We start from the raw sequence: 22,791 nt of genomic DNA, 5'->3' as shown, positions 1-22,791 counted from the left end.
CAGCGAGCTAAGTTGGGGTTATGGATAATAACTTGCACGTGCGCTCGACAATTTCGTTAAGCAAACTTTCTCCGGGTTATTCCGAAATAAAATACCTAGGAAATGTATTAATACCGAGGGTAAATATATCAAAACATGTAATAAAGTTAAGAACATGCTATTTCATCAAGGGTTTGATATTAATTGATACAATATTTACAGTAATGTATGTGAGGCTAGGATACGAGACTTACAAATGAGTTCAACGAGGAGGGATCTTAGACTGCTCTGGAAACAAATGCAGCAGAACAGAACAGAACAGAACTGGAAAATAAACGGTTATACTTAGATTCGAGATGATGCAATTCAAGATTGATATTCATGAAGAAAATAATTACATTTACTAATATTATATAGTTAGTATTATGTTGATATATTTATATGTAATTGTGGTATAATGTTGATATGTTTATATGTAAGCGTGGTACTAAGTTGATATATCTGTATGTAAGTGTGGTAGTATGTTGATATATCTATATGTAAGTGTAACAAAGAAAAACTGTAAAGTTAACTTGTAATAGCATATGTTCTGTTCTGTGATAAATATCCGTTTGGTGGAAACAGTCAATTTTGTGTTCGACGTGTTGTGGTTTTTGTAAGTCTATGAATTGCCTGGTCATACTTGAGTGTCTTAATTTTTTATGCAATTATTACGACGAATCTGAAGTAAAAATTGGAGCCTTACGTTTTTCTTCAAATTGTGTTTATAGTTTTAAGTTATTCTCTATGTTTTCGGTCATTATTACGTATTTTCGTAAAATCAGCAATATCTCGGAGGCTTTCGGATTAGTTCGTGTTTTAAATCGTTCAAAGATATCCAATCATTTTACTTACGATCTTCATTTCTTTTACGTAATATTCGACGGAAAATACCGAGAAGTAACGATTACAGGGAAATAACACCTCTTTACACCTGAAGACTTGGTTGACAGTGTCGCCGCATTTACCTGCGCTCGATAAAACGACAACTGATATTTGAGTAGGGCTTTAATATTGAAATAGTATAGAATATGATGGTTGATCATTAATCTGTAATTGGCTGAATGAATTTCAAATTGTTAACACAAAAAATGCAGCTAAATATTATACTTCAATATACCTACGGTGTCATGCAAGGACGGTGTAACGTTTATTTATTTCGTTCCCTGATCATTTCGCGCCGTGGTTCACCATAGTACTTCTATGCCTTTTATAAATTTCTTATGGTTATGATTAAACAAATCTATGAGTTATCCGATGTACAATTTTTTTTGCCATTGGTGATTATGTTAATTTTGAAGTCTGGTGGTTCCCTGTTATGTTGGTTATCATTTGAAAGAGTATCGCTTGATGATTACTATTATGTAAACTAAATGACCGAAAATACATAATAGACAAGGCAACGGCGGTTTGTAATTCTATATACTTATATTGCCCAGAAATGGATTGCCAATTAATGGAGTGATGTTCAAGTTTCTTAGACTATTCCCTTAGAGTGCCAATTAAGTTTCTAAGGCTATTTACATAAGTTGCTCAGAAAAAGAACGCCAATTGAAATATTATTGTTCAAAGTTACTGCGTCTATTCACTTTAGTTGCTAAAAAAAATAATTAAAGAATGCCAATTAAAGAATTGATGCTTAAAGATTCTGAGGCAATTCACTTAAGTTTGCTCAGATAAAGAATGCCAATTAAAGAATTGATGCTTAAAGATTCTGAGGCAATTCACTTAAGTTGCTCAGATAAAGAATGCCAATTAAAGAATTGATGCTTAAAGATTCTGAGGCAATTCACTTAAGTTGCTCAGATAAAGAATGCCAATTAAAGAATTGATGCTTAAAGATTCTGAGGCAATTCACTTAAGTTGCTCAGATAAAGAATGCCAATTAAAGAATTGATGCTTAAAGATTCTGAGGCAATTCACTTAAGTTGCTCAGATAAAGAATGCCAATTAAAGTATTGATGTTTAAATTGTCTTGGGCTTTTCACACCTCTTTTGTTTTCTTCATTTGATGTGAGTCACTAGTTAAAGTAGTGCGCTTGCTCTTTTAAGACTTTTAATGGCCGTGACATATGCCACAGTGTTATGCAATAATTGACATTAATTATTGTTCACACATAGCATATGGTGCTGATGGGTAATTGTTATAATGATAAATTATCATCATTAATCATTAATCGACTGATTGGATGTACTTTAAGTTATTACTTTCATACAAATGTCAATGACCTTTAATTTTGAAAACATGAACTATTTCATTTCACCAAATTATTTTGAACTGAGTGGAATTAAAAATCTTTTGAAAAAGGATGCTACTTTATGTACAATTATAATACTGTTAACAAGACTGGTCAAATATTTTCCCACAGAAATGTCCTAAAATTTAAAATGTCTGAAATCTTCAAAGGCTAATAACTTGTAATTAATAGATGATCATCGGAATAAGGTATTATCTGTCTGATTGACTGGTGGCAAGTGGACGGTGTTTGATCGAATTTGGCCAGAATTAATAAAAATATCCGGGCCCCTGGGACGCCTTGTAAACTGACCCCTAATCGTTTGATAGGATAATCAAAGATTACTCCAATATCTGTTACAATTCGATCATTTCACTAATCAACTGTTGATCTGCCAGGATTCGTTTGTTTTCCTAACTTGGTGCTTTATTGGGGTGAATTCCCAGCCCCGTTAAGCCCCTTTTAACTTGTTTGAAGGGGTTATAAAACCTGTCAATGACATTGGTGCCGTGTATTGCCGACAAAAGTCTGGGGTTTAGGACCGTCTTAACAGGCGTGAAAATCCACAAAAATGCGTCACGAAACATGAAAGAGAAAACACCTAAATTGTTTATCATATTTTGTTGCATTTTTATTTTCTCTTCAAAGAGAAAACTCCAAACATTGCGATAAATATCAGAAGGTGTGCTTTACAGACACGATGATAACTGCAAAGAAATTACAAACACCCATTTTAACAAAAAGCTACAAAATTGTCTGTATTCATTCCTTTAAAACAAGTCTTCCGCTTATTCCTTTTTTTGAAACCGAAGTTTCGTTATCTTTTCTTAATCAGTGTAAATTGATTTGTCTATTGAAGAGAGTTATCAATTTTGCAGATCAGTAAATGTATCTGTTAAAGTGATTTTTCATATTTTTGAACTTTCTACGTAAAGAAGTAGCATATTGTTAAATACATAAGGGTTATATCTACGTAGCGATACTTAAAGGATTTAATCTTCTTAGAGGAAAAAATCAAAACTAAGATAGCTGATAATTTTTACAGCAACCTGTTTTATTAGACCACTAAATTGTTCTATTATAATGGTAAAACAGATTTATGACATAAAAGTAGTCTTGTTCATTTGATAGACATTATCTTGTATAGAGTTTGTTGAATTTTCAATGTTATCTTAAAACAACTTATATCAGACGTGACCCCTTATTTTAGGGGTCTTCTGACTTGACCCCTACCTTTTAAGAGCCCTAAAAGGTCACCTGTTGATTTGAAGCACAAAGCCCCTCTCTAAAGATAAATATACGACCACACAGGGCACAATAATACATTTCAATTTATATCATAAAACTATCTCTTTATATCATGTTTATAGGCAGACGACTTGTTAGAAGTCGCGCGCCAGGCGCGTGGAGTAATTATACATTTTTGACTTATAAGGACTAAATAGGCGCAGGTGGAAAAAAATGCACCTGCCGTTTGTAAAACCTTTAACGCGCGACAGGTTTTTTGTGTATTGCAGATTTACCCCTAAATCGTGACGATACTTTTAAAACTCGTATTAATTATCAAAAATAGTAATATCTTAACCTTTAAAGTTTGATTTATCCCCTTAAAAGGGTTTTTTCTAGGGTCGTTTTAAACATACTAGAATGAATTTCAAAGGAATGTCGAGGTACTAAAATATATCAATCACATGTTTATTTCTTTACAACACACTCAACTTCAAAAGTCATTTCCACGTGTTCCTCATGCTTTGCAAAATACTTTCAAAATTCGTCTACCCGATATGCTGTTTCCCGATTGGCTAATTACCGTTAGCTCCTCCCCTTTAATCGCTCAAGTGTCATCCGCGGTAATAGTGACAGGTAGATCTAATTACATGTATATACAAGTGTCACACGACAAATCGTTCTATTACACAATTTTGACTCTATGAAGTGTATCTCATTAAAAATAAATTGTTTGTGGAGGCAGATTGGAATTACAAATCGATCAGTGGAGAAATTAAAACGTGAGTACACAAAAGAAGATAAAATTAAAGTTTAAGAATCTGTCGGATTGCGGATTTTAAATTCATATATTGAACGCATACTAGTTTACGGACTATGTTAAACTTTATGGCCAGAAATACTGTATTTTGTTTTTGTTTGCAAACAGTACATGTACTATTTGCTGCTATTGAGTTTTATTAACATTTATAACAACAATTACTTTATGTAGAAACTTATATTTTATGGATATAGGTAACACATTTATAATAATAGGTATAAGTTGTCTGCCAATGTATATAATGTCACATATCTAACATAGAGAAAGAATTGCAGTTTTTTATAAAATTGTTGCATTTTATAATTCAAGAAATATGGAGAAGTTGTCATAGGTATATACCTTCTTGGGAAATATATTTATTGTGAATTAAAATGCATGCTTTGCCCATAAATAGATCAACAGTGGTTTGACACTGCTTCCGCCTACATGTATATACTTACATTCCTTTTATAAACAGCTACAGCAGCTGCATTTAAACAGTAGATTCTTCATTATCAGAGGTGTCATTGACCGCCATATTGAAGTTGATATCATAAAGTTGTGTCTTATTAAACAATTACAGCATCATTTCATGAACTATTCAGGCATGTGGAACTTGGAAATTCTAAAATAGGAAACTAACAGCCCTACAGCGGTGTCACGAAACTGTTCGACTTAATTCCCTTGGACTGTCTTGACGACACAAATGGAGACATTTAGAGAAAGGCTATTTTTAAATCTCTTTTTTATTTCTCCTGTTAATTGATAATCAAGTCAAGTCAATATTTTATTAACAATATGTCATCAACTTTGTACAAACAATCATGGTGATGATACAAAATATCTTGGGGGAAAATTCAGCTTTGATTTTGGCACTGCAAACTGCATATCGCTGCTTTAAATAGGTGTGTGGGGAGGGGGGTATCGGTAGCTATCAGGAAAGGTGTTGAGTTCAGTAATTATCATAGATTGCATTATCAGGATATTCAGGTGACCATATCGACAATGTTTTTTATTCAGTATCATCATCTTTACAAAGTGTTGATTATGTCTGCTGCCTACAATTGATACTGGTAATTGCCCCACGATAAACATTACAGAACGGTAAATGGTGCATTAATTGGCACTAACCGTTGCTAGCACCTGTCGCATTGTTTGCCCAACTTGCCTTATTGTCAGGCAGGCGATCGTTATCTTCCAAATCGTCTGCTTCACCATCTACCGTAATGTACATATCGCTAGCGAAAAGTAGCCAATCGCTGTGTAAACATGGCAAGTGTCTTAGTAAACAAAGCTAAAATGGAAGTGAAGAGGTCTTTGCGACAATGTTCAACTATTTTATCAAAATAACAACAGGTGAAAATCCATATGCCGACCCACGTGGGCATGCAATACACAAATCCCGCCAAAAGTTTAAATGCAGACGACAGTAACGAAATACTGGTAAATAAAAGTACGTACGCCAACTGGATGTCTAGATTTAAATTGCTAATATAAAAGTTAATCACGCAAGCGTGACGACGAGCCTGTAATCTATCTGAGTATCAAACGGTGGTAATTCTAATTTTTATGAATATAGTATTTACCTGTATTACATTAATGGCACACGACCAGGTGAAATTATATGCTCCGTTGCCAAGGAGCCACGCGACTTCAACTTCCATATAAGGAAGTTAATTTAAATATGAATGCAGGCTCACAAAAGAGGCAGGTGCTTTTATTCGACAGCTGAGGATACAAAGAAGCATTTTATGGTCGCATTCATCAAGCGAGAAAGGCCCGAAAGAAACCAACGTCTTTCGCGCGCCATCACATATAATAACCACACCGTACTTATGAAAATTTAGTGGCGATATCCATAGCCTCGCACTAGGAGTACCAAAACGCTTTGAGGTCACAGACAATTTCCCTATTACGGAACTTGATTCAAAGAATAATAGGGAAATAATCTGAAAGACCCGAAAGAATATATTAAAGTTATTAAACGGCGAATGAATTGGAGTACAAATACATTGAGCGACAGATGTGTCCAAAACGTTGACCAGACTCAATGACTCTGAGTGAATTGACCACTCAGGTGTGTTATTCAACCGGTGGACAAAAGTCACAGCTAGCTTTGTTCAAGTAGCCAATATACGGCCGCCATCACGCTTATTTTAATTTAATTTCAGAATAATCTCATAAAATTCTCTTATGCGGTGAAACGAGAGGCAACAATTTTCATCAAATTTGCTGACGATAGAACCCAGTCGCGCGCTGAGCACAAGGGTTCGCGTGCCGCTTATTTGCTCTCTATATATCTCTCAGATAACATAACAGCCTCTTGACTCCAAAGATGCATTCTCATTTGCTCCCGTGGAGTTTAACTCATTTATGAGTTCTGACAATAATCTCAAACTAGTGCTTTGAGATGACCTAAAGATCGTTGGATTAACTAATTCTCTACCTTTGTACGAGCCTATTATTTGTTTTAATGTTTATTCGCAAATGCAAACGTATTGAAATTGGATTTACCTTTATCGAATAGTATTAAATTTTACGATAAAGCCTTAATTCTCTGTTCCAGTGTGTCAATCAATGAGGTAGGCGGAGCTTGCAGCGAGATCGAGGCAGCGGTGTAAGACCAATATCAGTGCTGTGCTGAGCCGATGCCAACCGTACCAGAATAAACATACAAAATGAAGTTACACAAGGCAGCGTCTATAACCATTCTAGTGATTTTAAACATTCTATATTTATTACCAAAGGTAAGAATTATGTTATTATATTTTATTTTTTTGATTTTGTGGAGTTTTATGTAGCTATTTTATTTAAATTGTTGTAAAGTTATTTTACGCTGGTGTTCTCTGTTATAATAGTAGTAGTCTGATAGAAACTTTGGCATTACGACGTCGTTCAAGGTTGTTTTGCAGAAATGCATGTAGTTTTTATAACATTGCTATATTTTTCTTGTGTTATTTTGCAGGTATTTTGCTCAGGGGTAATAGAATTACAGCTGACATCGTTCACAAATAGCCGGGGCTTGGATTACGATGGGAGCTGTTGTAATGGGGTCCTGGATACCTCCAACCCCGCCCTGGGGCCAATGTGCTCGGAAACCTGCCATACGTTCTTCACCATTTGTTTGACTAATTATATGAATACAATACCGCCGGATTTAAGTAAAGACAAGTGCCTGTTTGGATATGTAATGACGGATGTTCTAGGATCTAACAATGTGAACTTCGAATCTCTCGAAGGATTTAACAACGTGATCAACTTTCACTTTAATTTCTCTTGGCCGGTAAGTACGCAAACTTTCTATACTGTTTTTTTTTATCCTTTAAGAACTCATATACTACCAGATGCGAATGAAGGCTGTTTTCTTGACATGTTTTCGTTAATCTTATGACTAAGACTATAAGCATTGGAGAAATCCTTATTCTTTTTTCCGCTTCATACAAATTTGTATTGATTCGAACCGAGTATCACGAGTTATTTTGGAACAGCTTGCGACGAATTTGAACGTTCAAATCTGGAAAAAGTTTGTAAATAAAACACGTATATCGCCACTGCTGTAATAATTCTCACAAATAATTGAACCCATTGATGACAAAAGCTAAAAACATTCATTTCTGAGTATTGTCACAAAAGCATTTGTAGAAATGAACCCAGTTACTTCTATTAAGCAACATGTATGCAGGACCGAAGTACATAGGTGCAACATAATAATGTCAACGGCTAACAAGTGCAAACCAATCTCAGACTATGTTTATATTGTTCCAGGGTACCTTTTCCATCATTCTTGAGGCCTGGCACGATGCAACGCTTTCCAACCCTGTGACAGGTAAGATTTGGAACGTAAAAAATATGTATAATTACCAAAAAAATAGTCCCCTATGCCCTGTGCACAGAGTGGTATTTGTATGTAAGAAAATGGTCATGCTATAAAGGATGATATGTGGCGATATTTCTGTTTGATGGCAATGTTTATGTTTTGGAATGGGAACATAATATGGTTGTGTGTCCCTGGAGTAGTCTGTTGTTTGATTCCGTTTGGCAAAACAGTGTACTTCGAATTCGCCTGGATTTATAAATACCTGGATTACATGCAAAGAATAAATGGATTGTTTACTTTAAATTGAAGATTGTGTTTTAAAATCAAAAGATACGAAAGTTTTCCCAAAGTGATGGATTACTCAGTGATTACACTCTATCGTCACGTGACACGTCAATACTCTTTGAAGAAAGAAGAAGTTTTGAAAGACGTCGTTATAGCCGAAAATCCCAGACGTTGCAATAGCCAGGAAGCAAACAGTGGCAATAGCAACGTTAATTGGTGCCATGTATGACGGACAGTGGGTTGATGGATGTAGTTTTTTGAGTGTTTTCTCAGTGATACAAAATGCCAAAACGTCCAGAGAGAAGCAGGCGATATTAATGGGATGGTGATGTAGACGTCATTTTAAGAAGGCGCCGAAATATGGGGATTATTGAAAGTATTTTTGAAGAATTCGGGAGAATATGGGTTTAGCCATGGGGTGTTCTCACAACGAAACTGACAGGAATTAAAGCCACTTTATGAGTGATGACCAATTCAAACGGTTTGGAGGATTATTATTGCCATGGAAACCTGTTTTATGGTGGCAAAGTTCATTGCTCAGTTTGAGTTATTTTGGATTTATCTCAGAAGTCGACGAAAACTGTGAAAAAACTACTAGTGCTGAGGATTATGTTATCAAAAGAATCAAACAGAAATATTGTCAATAACATGCTTTAACTATGAAAGGATTAAACCCAAATGACCCACAGACAATTTATCCTCTGTCATTACTAAAGCAACAGTTTACATAAATATTTTATTTCTCTGTCTGAATTTCTTCTTCAACCCATTTGACAGCTTCTTAAGACAATTTTTGCATCCAAATCGTTAACATCTCAACCTGCTTTGTGCATGAGGTGTATCGAATACAAAACACTACAAAGGGAATTTTGGGGGTTTGTGGCCGCTCGTCTGTAATTATTTTAGCAGCAAACCGAGCCATCTGCCTTCACTGAAACCTGGAGTGAGCGGTCTCGCGCTATATCATGCGTTTAACAGATTTTATATTTTAATATTTTACTGGGTGAGTTTATTGGTTAAGGAGCACGCCATATGCACAGTGTACCGGATGGGTTAATTATATCAGAAACCCACACAGGAGTTTAGGAATTCTCCCCTCATGACTTCATCACATTTTTATAGACATTTTCAATTTAGCTCAAGTTGCCATATCACCTTCGCGCTATGAGCGGGTTTTCTTTGTTCAAAATTCACCATTCTTTTCGAACAGTTTATTTTATTTAGATTTTATCTTACAAAAGATGTAACAGGCAATTGCATCCCACAATTTGTACTTTCTTATCAATCTTCAAACCTTTCATCACATTTTGACCCGGAGGTGTTTTTGTAAAATAAGATTTTATATATCTTCAGTAGCACATTCATATATCTCGCTTCCCACTTCACTTTATCATGTAATGTTAGGAACATAGGAGTCTGTTAATATACTCATATTGTCATATCTAGAACCCTCTTTGTTAATACTTTGTAACCTCGTCAGCTTTTAGTGGCCACTTGAGCCTATTTGAGCAGATATTCTAAGGAGAAAAGCGCTAGAAGGCTTTCATGCAGGACTGTGCTCATGATTATATCGGCCTAAGAGATGATAGCAACGGCTATTGTATGAATAATGAAAATTTAACATTTAGCATCACGACGAGCATGTTGATTTAATTCATATTGGCTTTTTTAACAAACTTTTTTTACCAAATTGCTGCTGAGGAGCTAAATATATTGGTAGTTTTTCTTTATCACAAATTTCGGACCAAAATGTGTTACTCTACTAACTACACATATTTGTATAATGATACAAGACTTTTATCTCTTATCTTCCGACGCGCTTTGGTAGGGACCATACACTCTGTCTTGCGACAGATGCAATGTCCCCTCTGGGTCACATGAACTATTTCCAAATTGCTGTCAAAAGTGTTTTTGAATTTGTTTTTACCTGCTGCTTGTTTTTGAATGCAATCGGTTCTATAAAATTCTCCCATAGACAACCGCACGATAAAAGTACATAATGTTTGACATGTACCTTTAATAGATTAGCACTTAAAAGTCCCTTTGACGGAATAACATCGCGTGACAATGGTATTTTTCAAAATTTATACCTTTTTTCTTCGATTTTAAGGACCGTGAGAAAAAGGCAGATGAAAGTTTACCGTTAGCAGACGACAGTTCAAAACTGGGTCACAATCGCGCGCGCTTAGGTTCAGCTGTTGGCTTATTTTGCATTGATTAAAAATTGTAATCGATTAAATCGATAAGGGTGTCTTTTAATTAAATATGCCTGTAGCTTTGCACCGGGCTATTAGTGTTTATAGTCTCTGTTGGCAAGTATGTCTACGTAGAAGCCTGCAAGTTATATGACTAGACTCGAAGACTTGAAACCCTGATCGTCTTTGAATTATAGATGAGTAGAGAAAAACAACACATTTGCGACAATAATCTACCTGGCTTTAACATGACAACGATGTCATTGAACAGCTCATGTTTTACATGTATTTTGCTCACCTTCAACTGTTTGGGGTTTTTTTGTTGTTGTTTTTTAACAAATCATTCAGTATATTTGTAGTGTATGTGTGTGTGGGCTATGGCAGGGCATGTTTAGGCGTCTGGGGACCAGTTTTGTCATAACTGTATATTGCATTTTCGCATCGTTATTGCCAACCATATGATACGCTATTAAGAACGGTTTAAATGATAAAAATCAGTTCCTATGTATACTTACGCATTCTCTTATTTCAAAAGGTTTGAAACATGTTTCAGTTTGAAGAAATAACATAAGTATTTCATTGTTTCAAATGCATCACCTTTCAAGTTTTGTGAAATAATTCCAGTCTCCTGTATCGCCATTATTACCTTTGTGTCCGCTGACTAATTCACAATATCGAAATCGAACCAGTTTGTACCAAACAATATTGAGTTGAAACCTGCTACCCCGTCATCCTACACCGTTTCAACATTTTCATATTACACTTATTCTTTTAATCACGAGCAATTTATAGTTTGCACATAAATTTGATACAGGTTCTGTTTAAGATCAAACCTACCATTTGAATATACCGTTACATTTATAAATCATGCTTATTCTTGTTATATTTAACGGCCATACGGAGAGAAATGAGTCTGCATTGGGGAAAAAAACTGATCTGATACAAATTAGAACAACACAATAGCCTTCCTATTTCACGTAACAAGGTAGATCGAGGTGGCTGTCAAGGATTGATTGAGAAATTAAGTTTGACGTGAAGATGCTATGTTTCACCCATTCATCAGAGTTACGACACCCATTTTGACATGGCATATTATTACTCGACACATTCAGTTGTCATACTGTAATATTGAACGTGACATATTCAAAAATAAGTTAGTAAATTGTGAAGTGTTTGTTTTCCATTCTTAGTTTACACAGTTGATTTGTAGCGGCCATTTTTTAAAACCGGTTTAACATCCTTTCATTGGATTGTGTTTGTCCCATGTTTTGCTTTTTTCAATCAAAGACGTCTTGTATGAACAGTATTGAAAGCAAAGCTAATACGTTATATTTTGAGCGTTCGTGCATTTTTTTCGATCTAACATTTCTTGTCTTTGAACAGGGCCCGATAATACATTTTGCCTTGTTTATAAGTATGTTGTTAAGTTAGAATTTAGGTCATGCTGCGATCTTATCTATCCCAGAGCAAAATTGTAGACATTTATCTGTTACTATACGACTCAGAGAAAGAATTTTTGGAATTTTGATGTCTAAAATTGCTTTTGGTTACGTTAACCCGTCTCGACGTACTTAGTTATTCCTTGTGCAATAGTAGTCAATATTACCAGTTACCTTAAACATTCGGTGACCATTGCCTCAAATGTTGAGAATTTAACTGGAGAATTGGCTAATTGAACGAATTAACTCCCAAAATAAACAGATGTCTTCAATGACAACTGTCCAAACGAAGTTCATGAGATTTAAATTAGCCCCTTTCTTTACCTGTAATGACCGCTGCATGAGTAATCAGTATTCCATCGTATTGCAGTCCGTAATTAGGAGTAGCTATTGCTTGTTGCATCTTCATTAAAACTGGCAATGGGCGCCCATCATTGTTGTGGTTGAACCCATCATTTACCTGGGCTTTTAAGCGGTCTGGGCTCGCTACACCTGTCATGTTTTCACACAGAGCCCAGGCGCTGATGTCGACAATAGTTGCTACGGGAATACAAAAAGGGGAGCCCGTATTTCGGGCCTTTTTTCATTAAGGGTCATTTTCTCAGTCACTGTGTCTGCATCAAGATTTATTACACGGTCGTTTTTGGATCTTTTTACTAATTTGCTGTAGCATGAGTTGGAAATTGGCATGATTTAAAAGTACATGCGTAAATTTTAACCATCTTATTCAAACCATGCCATTGATCCTGTCCGTCGATGTATTGTTGTCTTCACAAATCAGAGCTTCAGGCATGCCACAGGTAACTCCTGTACAGGTTGAATAACCTGGCATAGTTTTCCTTCTATAAACATCTCATATGCAGGCTCATCGCTATGCTTCTGTGTTTTCCAAGAATGTGAAGAAAACATGCCTTTGTCTGTGCTGTGGCAAAATATTGCTGCCCAACATGACATGCCCCATGTTTACCACATGTCAGAGACGCTTTACTAGCACTGACCATAATCTACTTTGATGCGGAGTGGGTGCACTTTGATCCAGGTCAAACTCGCTGTAAAACTTAGCATGCTGGCGTCTCGCCATCAAAACTTCCATGAGGGAAATCTTGCCAAAATACTGAGCAACATGCACTAAATTCTGTCAGTCAATGCTTTGCACCTTTTAAATTGCTTCCAGCATATATTCTCAGGTTTTTGTACAGGAATTCAATTGTTATGGTGTTCTGGTGTATAATTCCATGGACTCGCTTTATGATTCAATAGAATGGGATCGGTTTTAAGGTAGCACATTAATTATTGCTTTCATTGTTGGGTGTCAATGCAGATCGTCATCTCCGCTGTCACCTGGACTCTTCATAGAAACTTGAAATCTGAATCCAAGCTTCAAGGCTACTGAAGCAATTTCCAAATAAATTAAATGGTACCTGATTGAACGAAACAATGGCTGCTCCCTACGATGCGCGCGCTTCGGTACCCATAATGCATCATAAATTATCACGAATCGAAAATTCGTCACCGACTATTCTCACGGCTATGATTACTTCTTTTCTTATTCATGTTTACCTTTAATTCACTCACAAATAGACTGTAAATGACTCGCTGGACTGATAAAGTAGTTTATTTTAACCCTGTTAGGTTAATTTATCACTTTCAGAAATTGTCTACAGCAATAAACTGTTTCCAATTGAGCTAATGGTATATTTACCATTTGCATTTAATTTTGAAGTGGTCGTTAGCCAAATCAATGACTTTCTATTGAAATGTTTTGACTTTGACACTAACTTTGTCGGAAATGTGATGACCATATAGCTTGTGGTCAACTGTCCGTACAAAGGAATTCCCTCCAATATAAATCATGTAAATAAACCACTTTGTGTCGTCTGCAGCTGACACTTGAGTAATTGTTAAAACAATTTTATCTGAATAGATTCCCATTTTCCCATTACTATTTTCAGACAAATAAAGAGAAAACAAAACTGATGATATTTGAAAAGTATGTTTATAAAACATTGGCCTGCAAACATTTCAACAAGAGGGTCATCCGGTACAAACTCTTCTTTGAATAGAAAGAAAGCCCATGTCTCTTTTAATAACTTTATTTTTTGTCATACACTTCAATTTTGCATTTTTCTTTTTTTCCAGGAAGTCCAAGAGAACGTATTTCTCGTCTGGCTGTACAAAGGGAGTTGCAAGTCGGTTCCGAGTGGAGCAACTTTATTCATAAAACCGACAAAACTGAGTTAGAATACCGATACAGAGTTCGATGTGACACGAACTATTACGATGCTGGCTGTTCGAAGCTCTGTAGGCCACGTGATGACCATTTTGGCCATTACACGTGCGATGAAAATGGCGACATCGTCTGCATGAAAGGATGGTTAGGGCAGTTTTGTGATCAAGGTGAGTCATCGTAATCGAAACCGTTCTCCACTTTTTTTGTTTGATTAACTCATCATTACTTGTTTGATTAATACTATGGATGTTTCAGGTATTTTAAGAATGTTGAGGCGTTACCATTAAAATGCAAAATATCAAACAAGAAGCTTTTCACAGTATTTGCGATGTTTACTTCTTACAAAAACAGTGGTATTTTCTTACTTATTGTTATTCAATTTTGAAGTAGTCGGATCGTGTAAAGAGTATCCGTCCGTGTGTTGATGTGTTTCACAGTTTGTTGATAAGTAATACGTTAAAAAGATTAAAGTCAACGTTCTGGCCACCGTGTCTGTCAACTATCGTGTGTATCAGACGATTTTTGGACTCTATGAATGAGCAACAATGACATTATACGATCGGTTTAAATTACTGCTCTGTCAATAATTCTTAATTAAGTGGCGCCATTTTCTCGAATCACGCATTATATCGCCTGAAAGCAAATCTTGTCTGCTGATAATCTAAAACGACTGCTTAATAAGAGAGATTAATTAAGTTTGTGCATTTGGTCAACATTTGTGTAGACAATGTTTAAAGCCTTCATTACTTCAAGTGTTATGTCTTATTGTATGGACCGGAGACTTTTCGTAACCAGGGCATTTTGTTTTCTGGAAATCTAAACATCTGTTGTCTTAAAGATAACGTCTTATGGATTCAGAGCAAACCCTTCTAAATGCCTCTATTTCTTTACCACTTAGCGCCTTTTCCCACTCATCCTTCGGTCTACTCTTATCAGCTTCCAGTATTGTTGCAGACGACATCTCTTCTTGGAACTATCCAAAGTAATCGTCTGCTTTGAAATATGATTAATAACTGCTCCCTCGGCGGCTGAAATGTACAGAACAACATCGGCTTACTTCCTCTCTCTAACCTAGTAGAACGAACTTTATTTTCTAAGTTCAATTCAATAATGAAACCGTCAATATGTCACGGGTGCCAATACTCCAGTGTTTGACATGGTTCTCTATCGTCAACAGAAAGATAAGATCTAGAAACATTCTGGACCAGAAATCGAAAAAAACTTACTGCTGAATCATGTCCTGTCAACTGCGTGTGTCGTCTGCTTATTGTTTAACTTTTAAGGCCAAAGTAAGAACTTCTATGTTTCCAGATAGGCTGTATTTGTTTATATGCTTGAAGTGCAACCGGTTCAACATTATGAATGACCTCTCAGGCATTTGTGGTTCAAAATGTAATGCGATTTGTTATTAAATTGATGTGAACCTGGTTTGAAATGTGTTTTAAATACATACTTGGTATGCGGAGTACACATTTTTTCTTGGTCTTAAATTTGCCACTAATTCCAGTCGCACTAAAGTTCGCTGCTAAGAAAACAAGTCATGAAAGTAAACAAACACGAATGAAAAGTCTGTTCAGCAAAAGAAGGTTTGCAAAGACAGCCAGCTGTTCCTAGCACACGGGGCTCGGACTTAGTATTGATCAACCTGACACGGTTTCACTGTGTTTACTCTGTACCAAAATCGATTGAGATCTGTTACATTTATTTGCTAGACCAAAGGATTTGCGGCCTTAATATTTAATAATATTTGACAGTTGTAATGTAATTGAATAATCGAAGTGACCCACAAGTTGCTTCGAACCTCTATTTAATCCGCCCAGTGCTTGCTTGTGTTTAAAAGCGAAACAATTCGTCTTACCTATATGGTCAAACTAGGTCAGACACCGTTTTATTTAAGATCACATAACAGTTTCATTACCAGAAAAGGGACACTGGATGATGTTTTTTATTAAATAAAACTATTTCTGAATCTTGGGTATCCAATTTTAGTGATTTAATGCGCTCCCGTGCCAAGATGTCGCTATAGTATACGTCTTTACTCAAGCGTCGCCATACGACTACTATTTCATATCATCCTGCAGCTGTTCGTTTAAAATATGCAAACATATTTAACATTAATTTAGTATTAAATAAGAAAGAAATTCGTAACACTATATCATTAAATGACTGGTGAACCATTTTGGCGGGATAAATCAGGTGTTTCCGTTAACCATTTGCCGTCTGCTTTTCTTGTTGCATACAACGCTGTGACTAAAAATAGGTCATCAGGCGTACTTATTCATCGAGTAAATTACGAAATATATTGCATTAGTAGTAATGGATGAAATCGAGCACATACCATTTGAAAACACAGCTGTTACACCATAGTATATCAATAAAGCTCAGTTACCGAGTTTATGATTTGTCGTACCATAAGGCCCGACGCAGACCGAAACGAACATGCGGAACACCTTGTGCATCTTGCGGAAGTTGTTCCAAACACTTTTTGAGAACAAACACGTGCTGACCCAGATCATTTGCTTTGTTGATTTGTGGGAAAATAATGCTTTTTCGCAATATTTGAAAATCAGTTGGTTGCTTTGTACTGCGTTTCATTATTCGTAAACAAGCGCTCCTGATGCTTAATATCGTCGATTACGCATCCATGGAAACGAACTAGTAATTTGTAATTTTTGCCGGTAAACGATTCTTCACCTGTGAATGGGAATAAACTATGGCAACATGCTTTTTTAGTTTTGACGGAATAACAATGATTCTAACAATAACGCTGAACTTTCAGCTCAGGCGCTAGATCGGTTTTAGCAGAGCCGTAAAGAGTGGTCGAACATGATTAAGGTATCGATTAGACAGGTGTACAGGGTTTGCAAAATAATGAAAACGGAATCAATTATCTAAAATGTAAGCTTTGAAGAAATCAAGGTCGCAGGGACATAAATGGAGGATGCACGCATATTCAACCGGTTGTAAATACGTGGGGCAGCTGTTGCACACACATTCCCCTGCTTCTCCTGATGACAGAGCCCTTCAAAACAACAATGCCGTCACAGCCCCTTTGTTGTAGTGAAATATTGGCTCTTAAAATCCGCAGGCGTTGTTTTATAGAAGAGATTTTATCATCAACACCGGTTTCTCGAGCGCGACTAGACCTTGAATATTATTTCCTCGGGCAAATTTGAATATTAATTATTTGATTGCAGTTTTAATGTATAATTTGTTGTAGGAGAGAATAAACATGGAATGTGTATGAAATGTAAACAACTTGCCAGCTATTTTCTTGGCCAGAAGCAAAGTAAATAGTTGGTAATCGTAATTAAAATATTCCTGGAGTCCGGAACCCTGGTTTTATGTTGACCACGTCCAAGTTTCTGTACGTCCACAGAAGGCCTCAAGCCACCGAGGCTATTCAAATATTTGACCAGTTCTGCACAAATATTGACCACAATGTTTCTTTCTGGATTGCAATAGCTATTTGTTTGCAAGAATTTTAGCAATCAATTTGAATTGGCGCCGAATAAATGAATAAATCTATTTCGCGGGTGATTCAGGAAATTTTGTAACTGTTATAATGTTTGCATAATAAGTCATTGCTGGGTTAATCCACTAATGTATTAGCCCTTTCATGTATAGCAAATGGCTGTTGTCCATATTGGCAATATATATATGTTGTATTTTCAGCCATCTGTGCGGAAGGGTGCCATCCTGACCATGGTTTCTGCGACCAACCAAATGAATGCAAGTGAGTAGACGTATACTGGGCAACTTTAGTAACGCAACCCTCGATAAAATGCATAGTCATGCATTTATAGTGTATACTCACTTATATTAAAAACGTTCTCTTTTTTCGGCAAACAATTTAATATGACTCAAATTTATCGCAGAAAATGCGTGTTTTTTTCTGCGCATAGCAAACTTTTGTTTGTACATTAATATATTTGACCTTAATGGGGTCATATTGGTCACAACGATATGATGGCGCTGTGCACCTGTGTATCACACTGATTTCATCTTTGTTAACGGTGAAAAATGGAATAGGAACATTTTTTTTATGAGTAATCAGTTTTCCTAATGACCGGCTATATTAAAATAATATGGTATATCGTATGTTAATGTGCAAGTAAAGTGTTTCGGAAAATTAGTAAATTATTTAGCGGTGGGATAAAAGGACTATGCCGAACGCTTTGACTTTGTACTATAAACTGATTTAGATTTTATCGGTGCGGAGGCAGTTTGTAACCGCGAGCCATTTATTCTGACTTACCCTTTTATGTACATCTGTAAACACAATAATGATAAAGTAAATACAGTTATATCGCTGAAGTACACAAACTGAAGTCCCCTTAAGCGACCGCTTATCACCGATTTTGTGAAGAATACGATAAGAGATATGTATACATATTTAGTTTAAATCCGGTCCCTTATTTTGATGATGTTCTATGGTGTCAAAAGCAAATGTCAGACAAAGCTAAAAATCTGTTATTTCTTCGGCAATATGGTGATTGTTTACTTTTGCGGCACGCGAATAAAGTGCCCCAGACACAAAGGCATTTATACCTTTAAACCCCTCTAAGCTTTTATTTGAAATGGAAGGCCTAGACTGCTTTCAAAGTCCACAGAGGGAAAACTACCACAAAGCTTTCACTGAAACAGCTGTTGAACTTTCGCACACATGTAAACATTGTAAATTTTAACAATATTCAACGAAAATGTACCCCTTAAACCGGACCAATATTACATTCAACATGTTCATACCTTCTCACGCTTAGAGTATGTTCAGTTCTGTAATGACATTAAGTAACACGAAGGCGAATAAAAGTGGTGTAAAATGGGCTCCATAACAAAAAAACTAGGAATGAGACTAGGTGGCTCGTCTTTGTTTGGGCTCTCGGGGCTCTTTGTTCACGCAAGCCCATAGGCTACCCGACACCCGAACTTGACAATGCGTGTACAATGGCATCCACAAAGCCGGGTGCCATATTCACGGACCGAGTAAGATAATTAATGACTGGATTTGTTTTCTAATTCTTAAGTTTACTACAGTACTTACTACAATGAAAACTTGTCTTACATTTGGTCGGTATTTCGAGATTGTTTCGTATTACATGCGTATTCACTCACTAACGAACGTGAAAATACAGGTACATTTGTATAAATATTGCTGAAAATGGGCTACTTAAACCATTGCAGTCTCACTTCCTTTGCTCTCATGGCACAAGATGACAATGTTGAGGATCACAATTTGAAACTGACATCTTTTCCATTTATCATAAATTCATATGCACTTAGATATAATATTGACACTTCTGTTTTTCAAACCGTGTTGGGGTCATATATCTTCTTACAACATAATGGTATGTTGTAAAGGCAGACATTAATCATCTTGCAGAAAATAAATATGTCCGGAAATGTTCGTCTGTTTCCGGAATCTTCCGATGATGTACGACTGTGTTATGGAAGGCTCGTGGGCAATGCACGGCTCAAGATTTTGAAAGGAAAGTATTCAAAACATAATATTGCATTCTTTTCTGTTTTTCCTCAGGTGTCGGGGCGGCTGGGAGGGCTCTGAGTGTACGGAGTGCATAAAGTACCCCGGATGTAAACACGGCACGTGCTCGCGACCCTGGGAGTGTAACTGTGACGAGGGCTGGGGCGGCCTCTACTGCACCCTAGGTAACCATAGCAACGCTAATACATTCTTAATATTTGTTGACCGATTTATAAAACCATAGCCAGGCTTAAGTAATTGTGTTCATGGCCGTGTAAGTAATTTAACCCCAATAAATATTTTAGTCCTGAAATTGTTGAACTGAAAATAGAAAAAATAAACATAAACAATGGAATGACAATATGTGAGTACATTGTTGTAAAATGGTAGTAAAGCCGGTGTCATGTATCAGAAAATCCTCGTGGGAAAAGCCTCCAATAAAAAGCCAGCTTTCATGCAATATATGAATATTTAAACAAGATGACGGCCGTTAGTGTTCCCGGTAGATTCGGGGAAACATAAAAGTGTGTGCTTTATGTTATACCCGACTGCCAACCAATTTCAGATAATCGATATCTTAGAATTAATCTGTCTATTATATATAACAACGATTTACTTGGCTGACACTTCAAAAGAAATCATTTTCTAGGTGAACACTAAAAGCGTGGTTTACATCATTCTAACTTCAATAAAAAGGAGCATCTAGTTTGGACCACAATCTGGTATTATTTATAAAATGTGCACACACATTAAGCATGTTTTCTAGTGGAAATAACGCGTTTAGCCCGGTTACTGGTGTGCAGAAATGGTTCGATCAAAATACATCACAAATAATTTATCGGATAATCTGATAACATACCTTGAATTCATATGCACAGCAACATATGGAAAACAGAAATAATGGTTGGAAAAAAATCGTCCTCAATAGCAGACTAATTTAATATTATAAACCAGATGTTGTAATAATTAACTTCTTCCCAAAAACACCAGACCAGTAAATTTTCATTGATATGCTGAAATACCTTCCGCAACGAACGCATACGCATAATAAACCATTCTCACGTGTGTATCTTTAATTTTTTCAGACCTGCAGTTTTGCACACGGCACAATCCATGCTTGAATGGTGGCGTGTGTCAGAACACCGGAAGCGGAAGTTACACGTGCATCTGTCAGGAGGGTTATAACGGCACTAACTGCGAACGGGAGGTGGATGACTGCCTCAGTAAACCGTGTGTTAACGGCGGTTCCTGTGTCGATGTGGGAAATGGATTCCAGTAAGTTTTAAGCAGGGCCTTTGGCAAGTCATTTGTTCTGAATTTAAAATTCGACATATTTTATTTAAATCTTGCTAAAATAACACTTATTTAAATTTCTCTACCGTAGAATTTGTTAAACAAAAATCGTGACGTCATCAATTTATGTGTTTTGTTTAGATGCCGGTGTCCGGTATCCTATACTGGGAAGCGGTGCGACATTCGAGCGGAAAGCTGCGAGAAGAATCCTTGTAAAAACGGCGCCACGTGCATCGAGGGTCAAGGGTCGTACTCGTGCAAATGTCGGACAGGCTTCATGGGACAGAACTGTGACATTGAGGTCAACGACTGTGACCCAAACCCATGCCGAAATAGTAAGTTTATGTTTATAAAAACGTTACTTCTTTGACCATGTCTGCTGCAAAAGATATTCAACTGCTTACCTAGGATTTCTGTTTCTCAAAAGAAACCTTTTTGCAGTTATTTTTATATAATCTTGATAATAAAAGTATTTATTACTCAGAATATAAGTTTGTAGTATATGTCTTATACAGTGGCACACTTCATAGTTGTTGTTTGTATATTTTATTTATGACTGCTATTTAAAAGTGCATTAACATAGTTAGAGACTGTAAATCATGGTTTATCCCATTTAATGGACTTACAAAGGCGTTTTCTTTTGATACTGGAATTAACATGTGTTTATAAATCTACTCATAGACTATTTCCACCCGATATCAGAAACATATGTTTTTTGTGAATATACATTTTCAAGGAGTGAGGGAATTCATCTTTAATAATTCAGTTTGTATTAAAATGTCTAGCAAGTTTGTCTGTAATGCCTTTCTCAGGCGGGGCAGTTTCGGGGTTCTGAGTTCATATACACAAATAAGAGAAGCCTTTAATGTAATGGTACAACCAATTCCACACAAATCAAAAGAAATCTTGATAGCTCTATTAACCAGAATTTGGTTCGTTCCGATTTTCTTTCTGTATCTTTCTGCTCGTTTCCATACGAACGAAAATGCGTTTTTATTGAGTATGAAAATATCTAGGGTATTTCCATTCAAGTGGAAAACAAACTAAACGGATCTATCTTACCCAGTATCCATTTAATGCCTTATTGACTAATGAAACAGGTTTGGTCAACTCCAACGCCGACAATTACTCTTAAAGGTGGTACTTGTGTGTCAGAAATACTTCTTAACTGACCATTAATTGGGGTCAAACACTGGCAAGAACTATCGCAAGGCGCCTCTGAGAGTTTTACAATCAGCAAGAGCCTAATAAATTTGTGTGTATTAATAGTACTGCGTAACCGAGGTAACCGTCATAGGCGCTTGACAAGCGTCGGCGTGAAATTGATTCCAGACAAAATCAATTATTCATTATTTCAAGGAATATAAGTTTTATAATTGAAAATGTTTCTTTTATAACAGAAATGAAAATCTTAGGAACTGGCAATGTATTATTCCATTATATAATACTAAGTAATCAGTTTAGGGAAAGTACCAGTCTTTTGACTGTGAACAGTATTTAATTCTAAATTTTCATTGATTTCATATATTATAATAAAGACCTGTGGGCTTATCCTTATAAGTAACCAGCTGATCTTTAATCTTCACTAATTCTAATCTTGTGGTTCAGTTTTTATAAGGATAACACCCTGCATTTAAATTTTAATAAGTTATGTTATGATTTGGTTATGATAAATAAAGCGTAGGAATAAATATTATTAAGATAGCTTATTTAAGCCAGTCACGGACGAGGACAACTTGTTTTATTGAATAATGACCATTGAATCAATA

At 36.1% G+C, this 22,791-nt stretch overlaps 1 protein-coding gene across 4 annotated transcripts in view; it reads left to right on the top strand.

Annotated features, from left to right (window-relative positions):
• The window catches only part of LOC128208797 (delta-like protein 1), a 57,961-nt gene that overhangs the window by 26,786 nt on the left and 8,384 nt on the right, over nucleotides 1-22,791 (top strand). For all 4 annotated transcript variants that reach the window (XR_008256890.1, XM_052912397.1, XM_052912398.1 and 1 more), the window contains exons 3-10: nucleotides 6,848-7,028; nucleotides 7,247-7,564; nucleotides 8,047-8,107; nucleotides 14,157-14,414; nucleotides 17,923-17,983; nucleotides 19,784-19,914; nucleotides 20,815-21,004; nucleotides 21,164-21,357. Coding sequence is in view for 3 of the 4 variants with exons in the window: in XM_052912397.1 (XP_052768357.1) it covers nucleotides 6,960-7,028; nucleotides 7,247-7,564; nucleotides 8,047-8,107; nucleotides 14,157-14,414; nucleotides 17,923-17,983; nucleotides 19,784-19,914; nucleotides 20,815-21,004; nucleotides 21,164-21,357 (1,282 nt within the window). In the remaining variant the exon portion in view is untranslated. The remainder of the gene's footprint in view (nucleotides 1-6,847; nucleotides 7,029-7,246; nucleotides 7,565-8,046; nucleotides 8,108-14,156; nucleotides 14,415-17,922; nucleotides 17,984-19,783; nucleotides 19,915-20,814; nucleotides 21,005-21,163; nucleotides 21,358-22,791) is intronic.

This window comes from Mya arenaria, chromosome 11 (assembly GCF_026914265.1).
Source record: "Mya arenaria isolate MELC-2E11 chromosome 11, ASM2691426v1".
In the NCBI taxonomy this organism is placed as follows: Eukaryota; Metazoa; Mollusca; class Bivalvia; order Myida; family Myidae; genus Mya; species Mya arenaria.
This window is presented reverse-complemented; position numbering and strand designations above follow the sequence as displayed.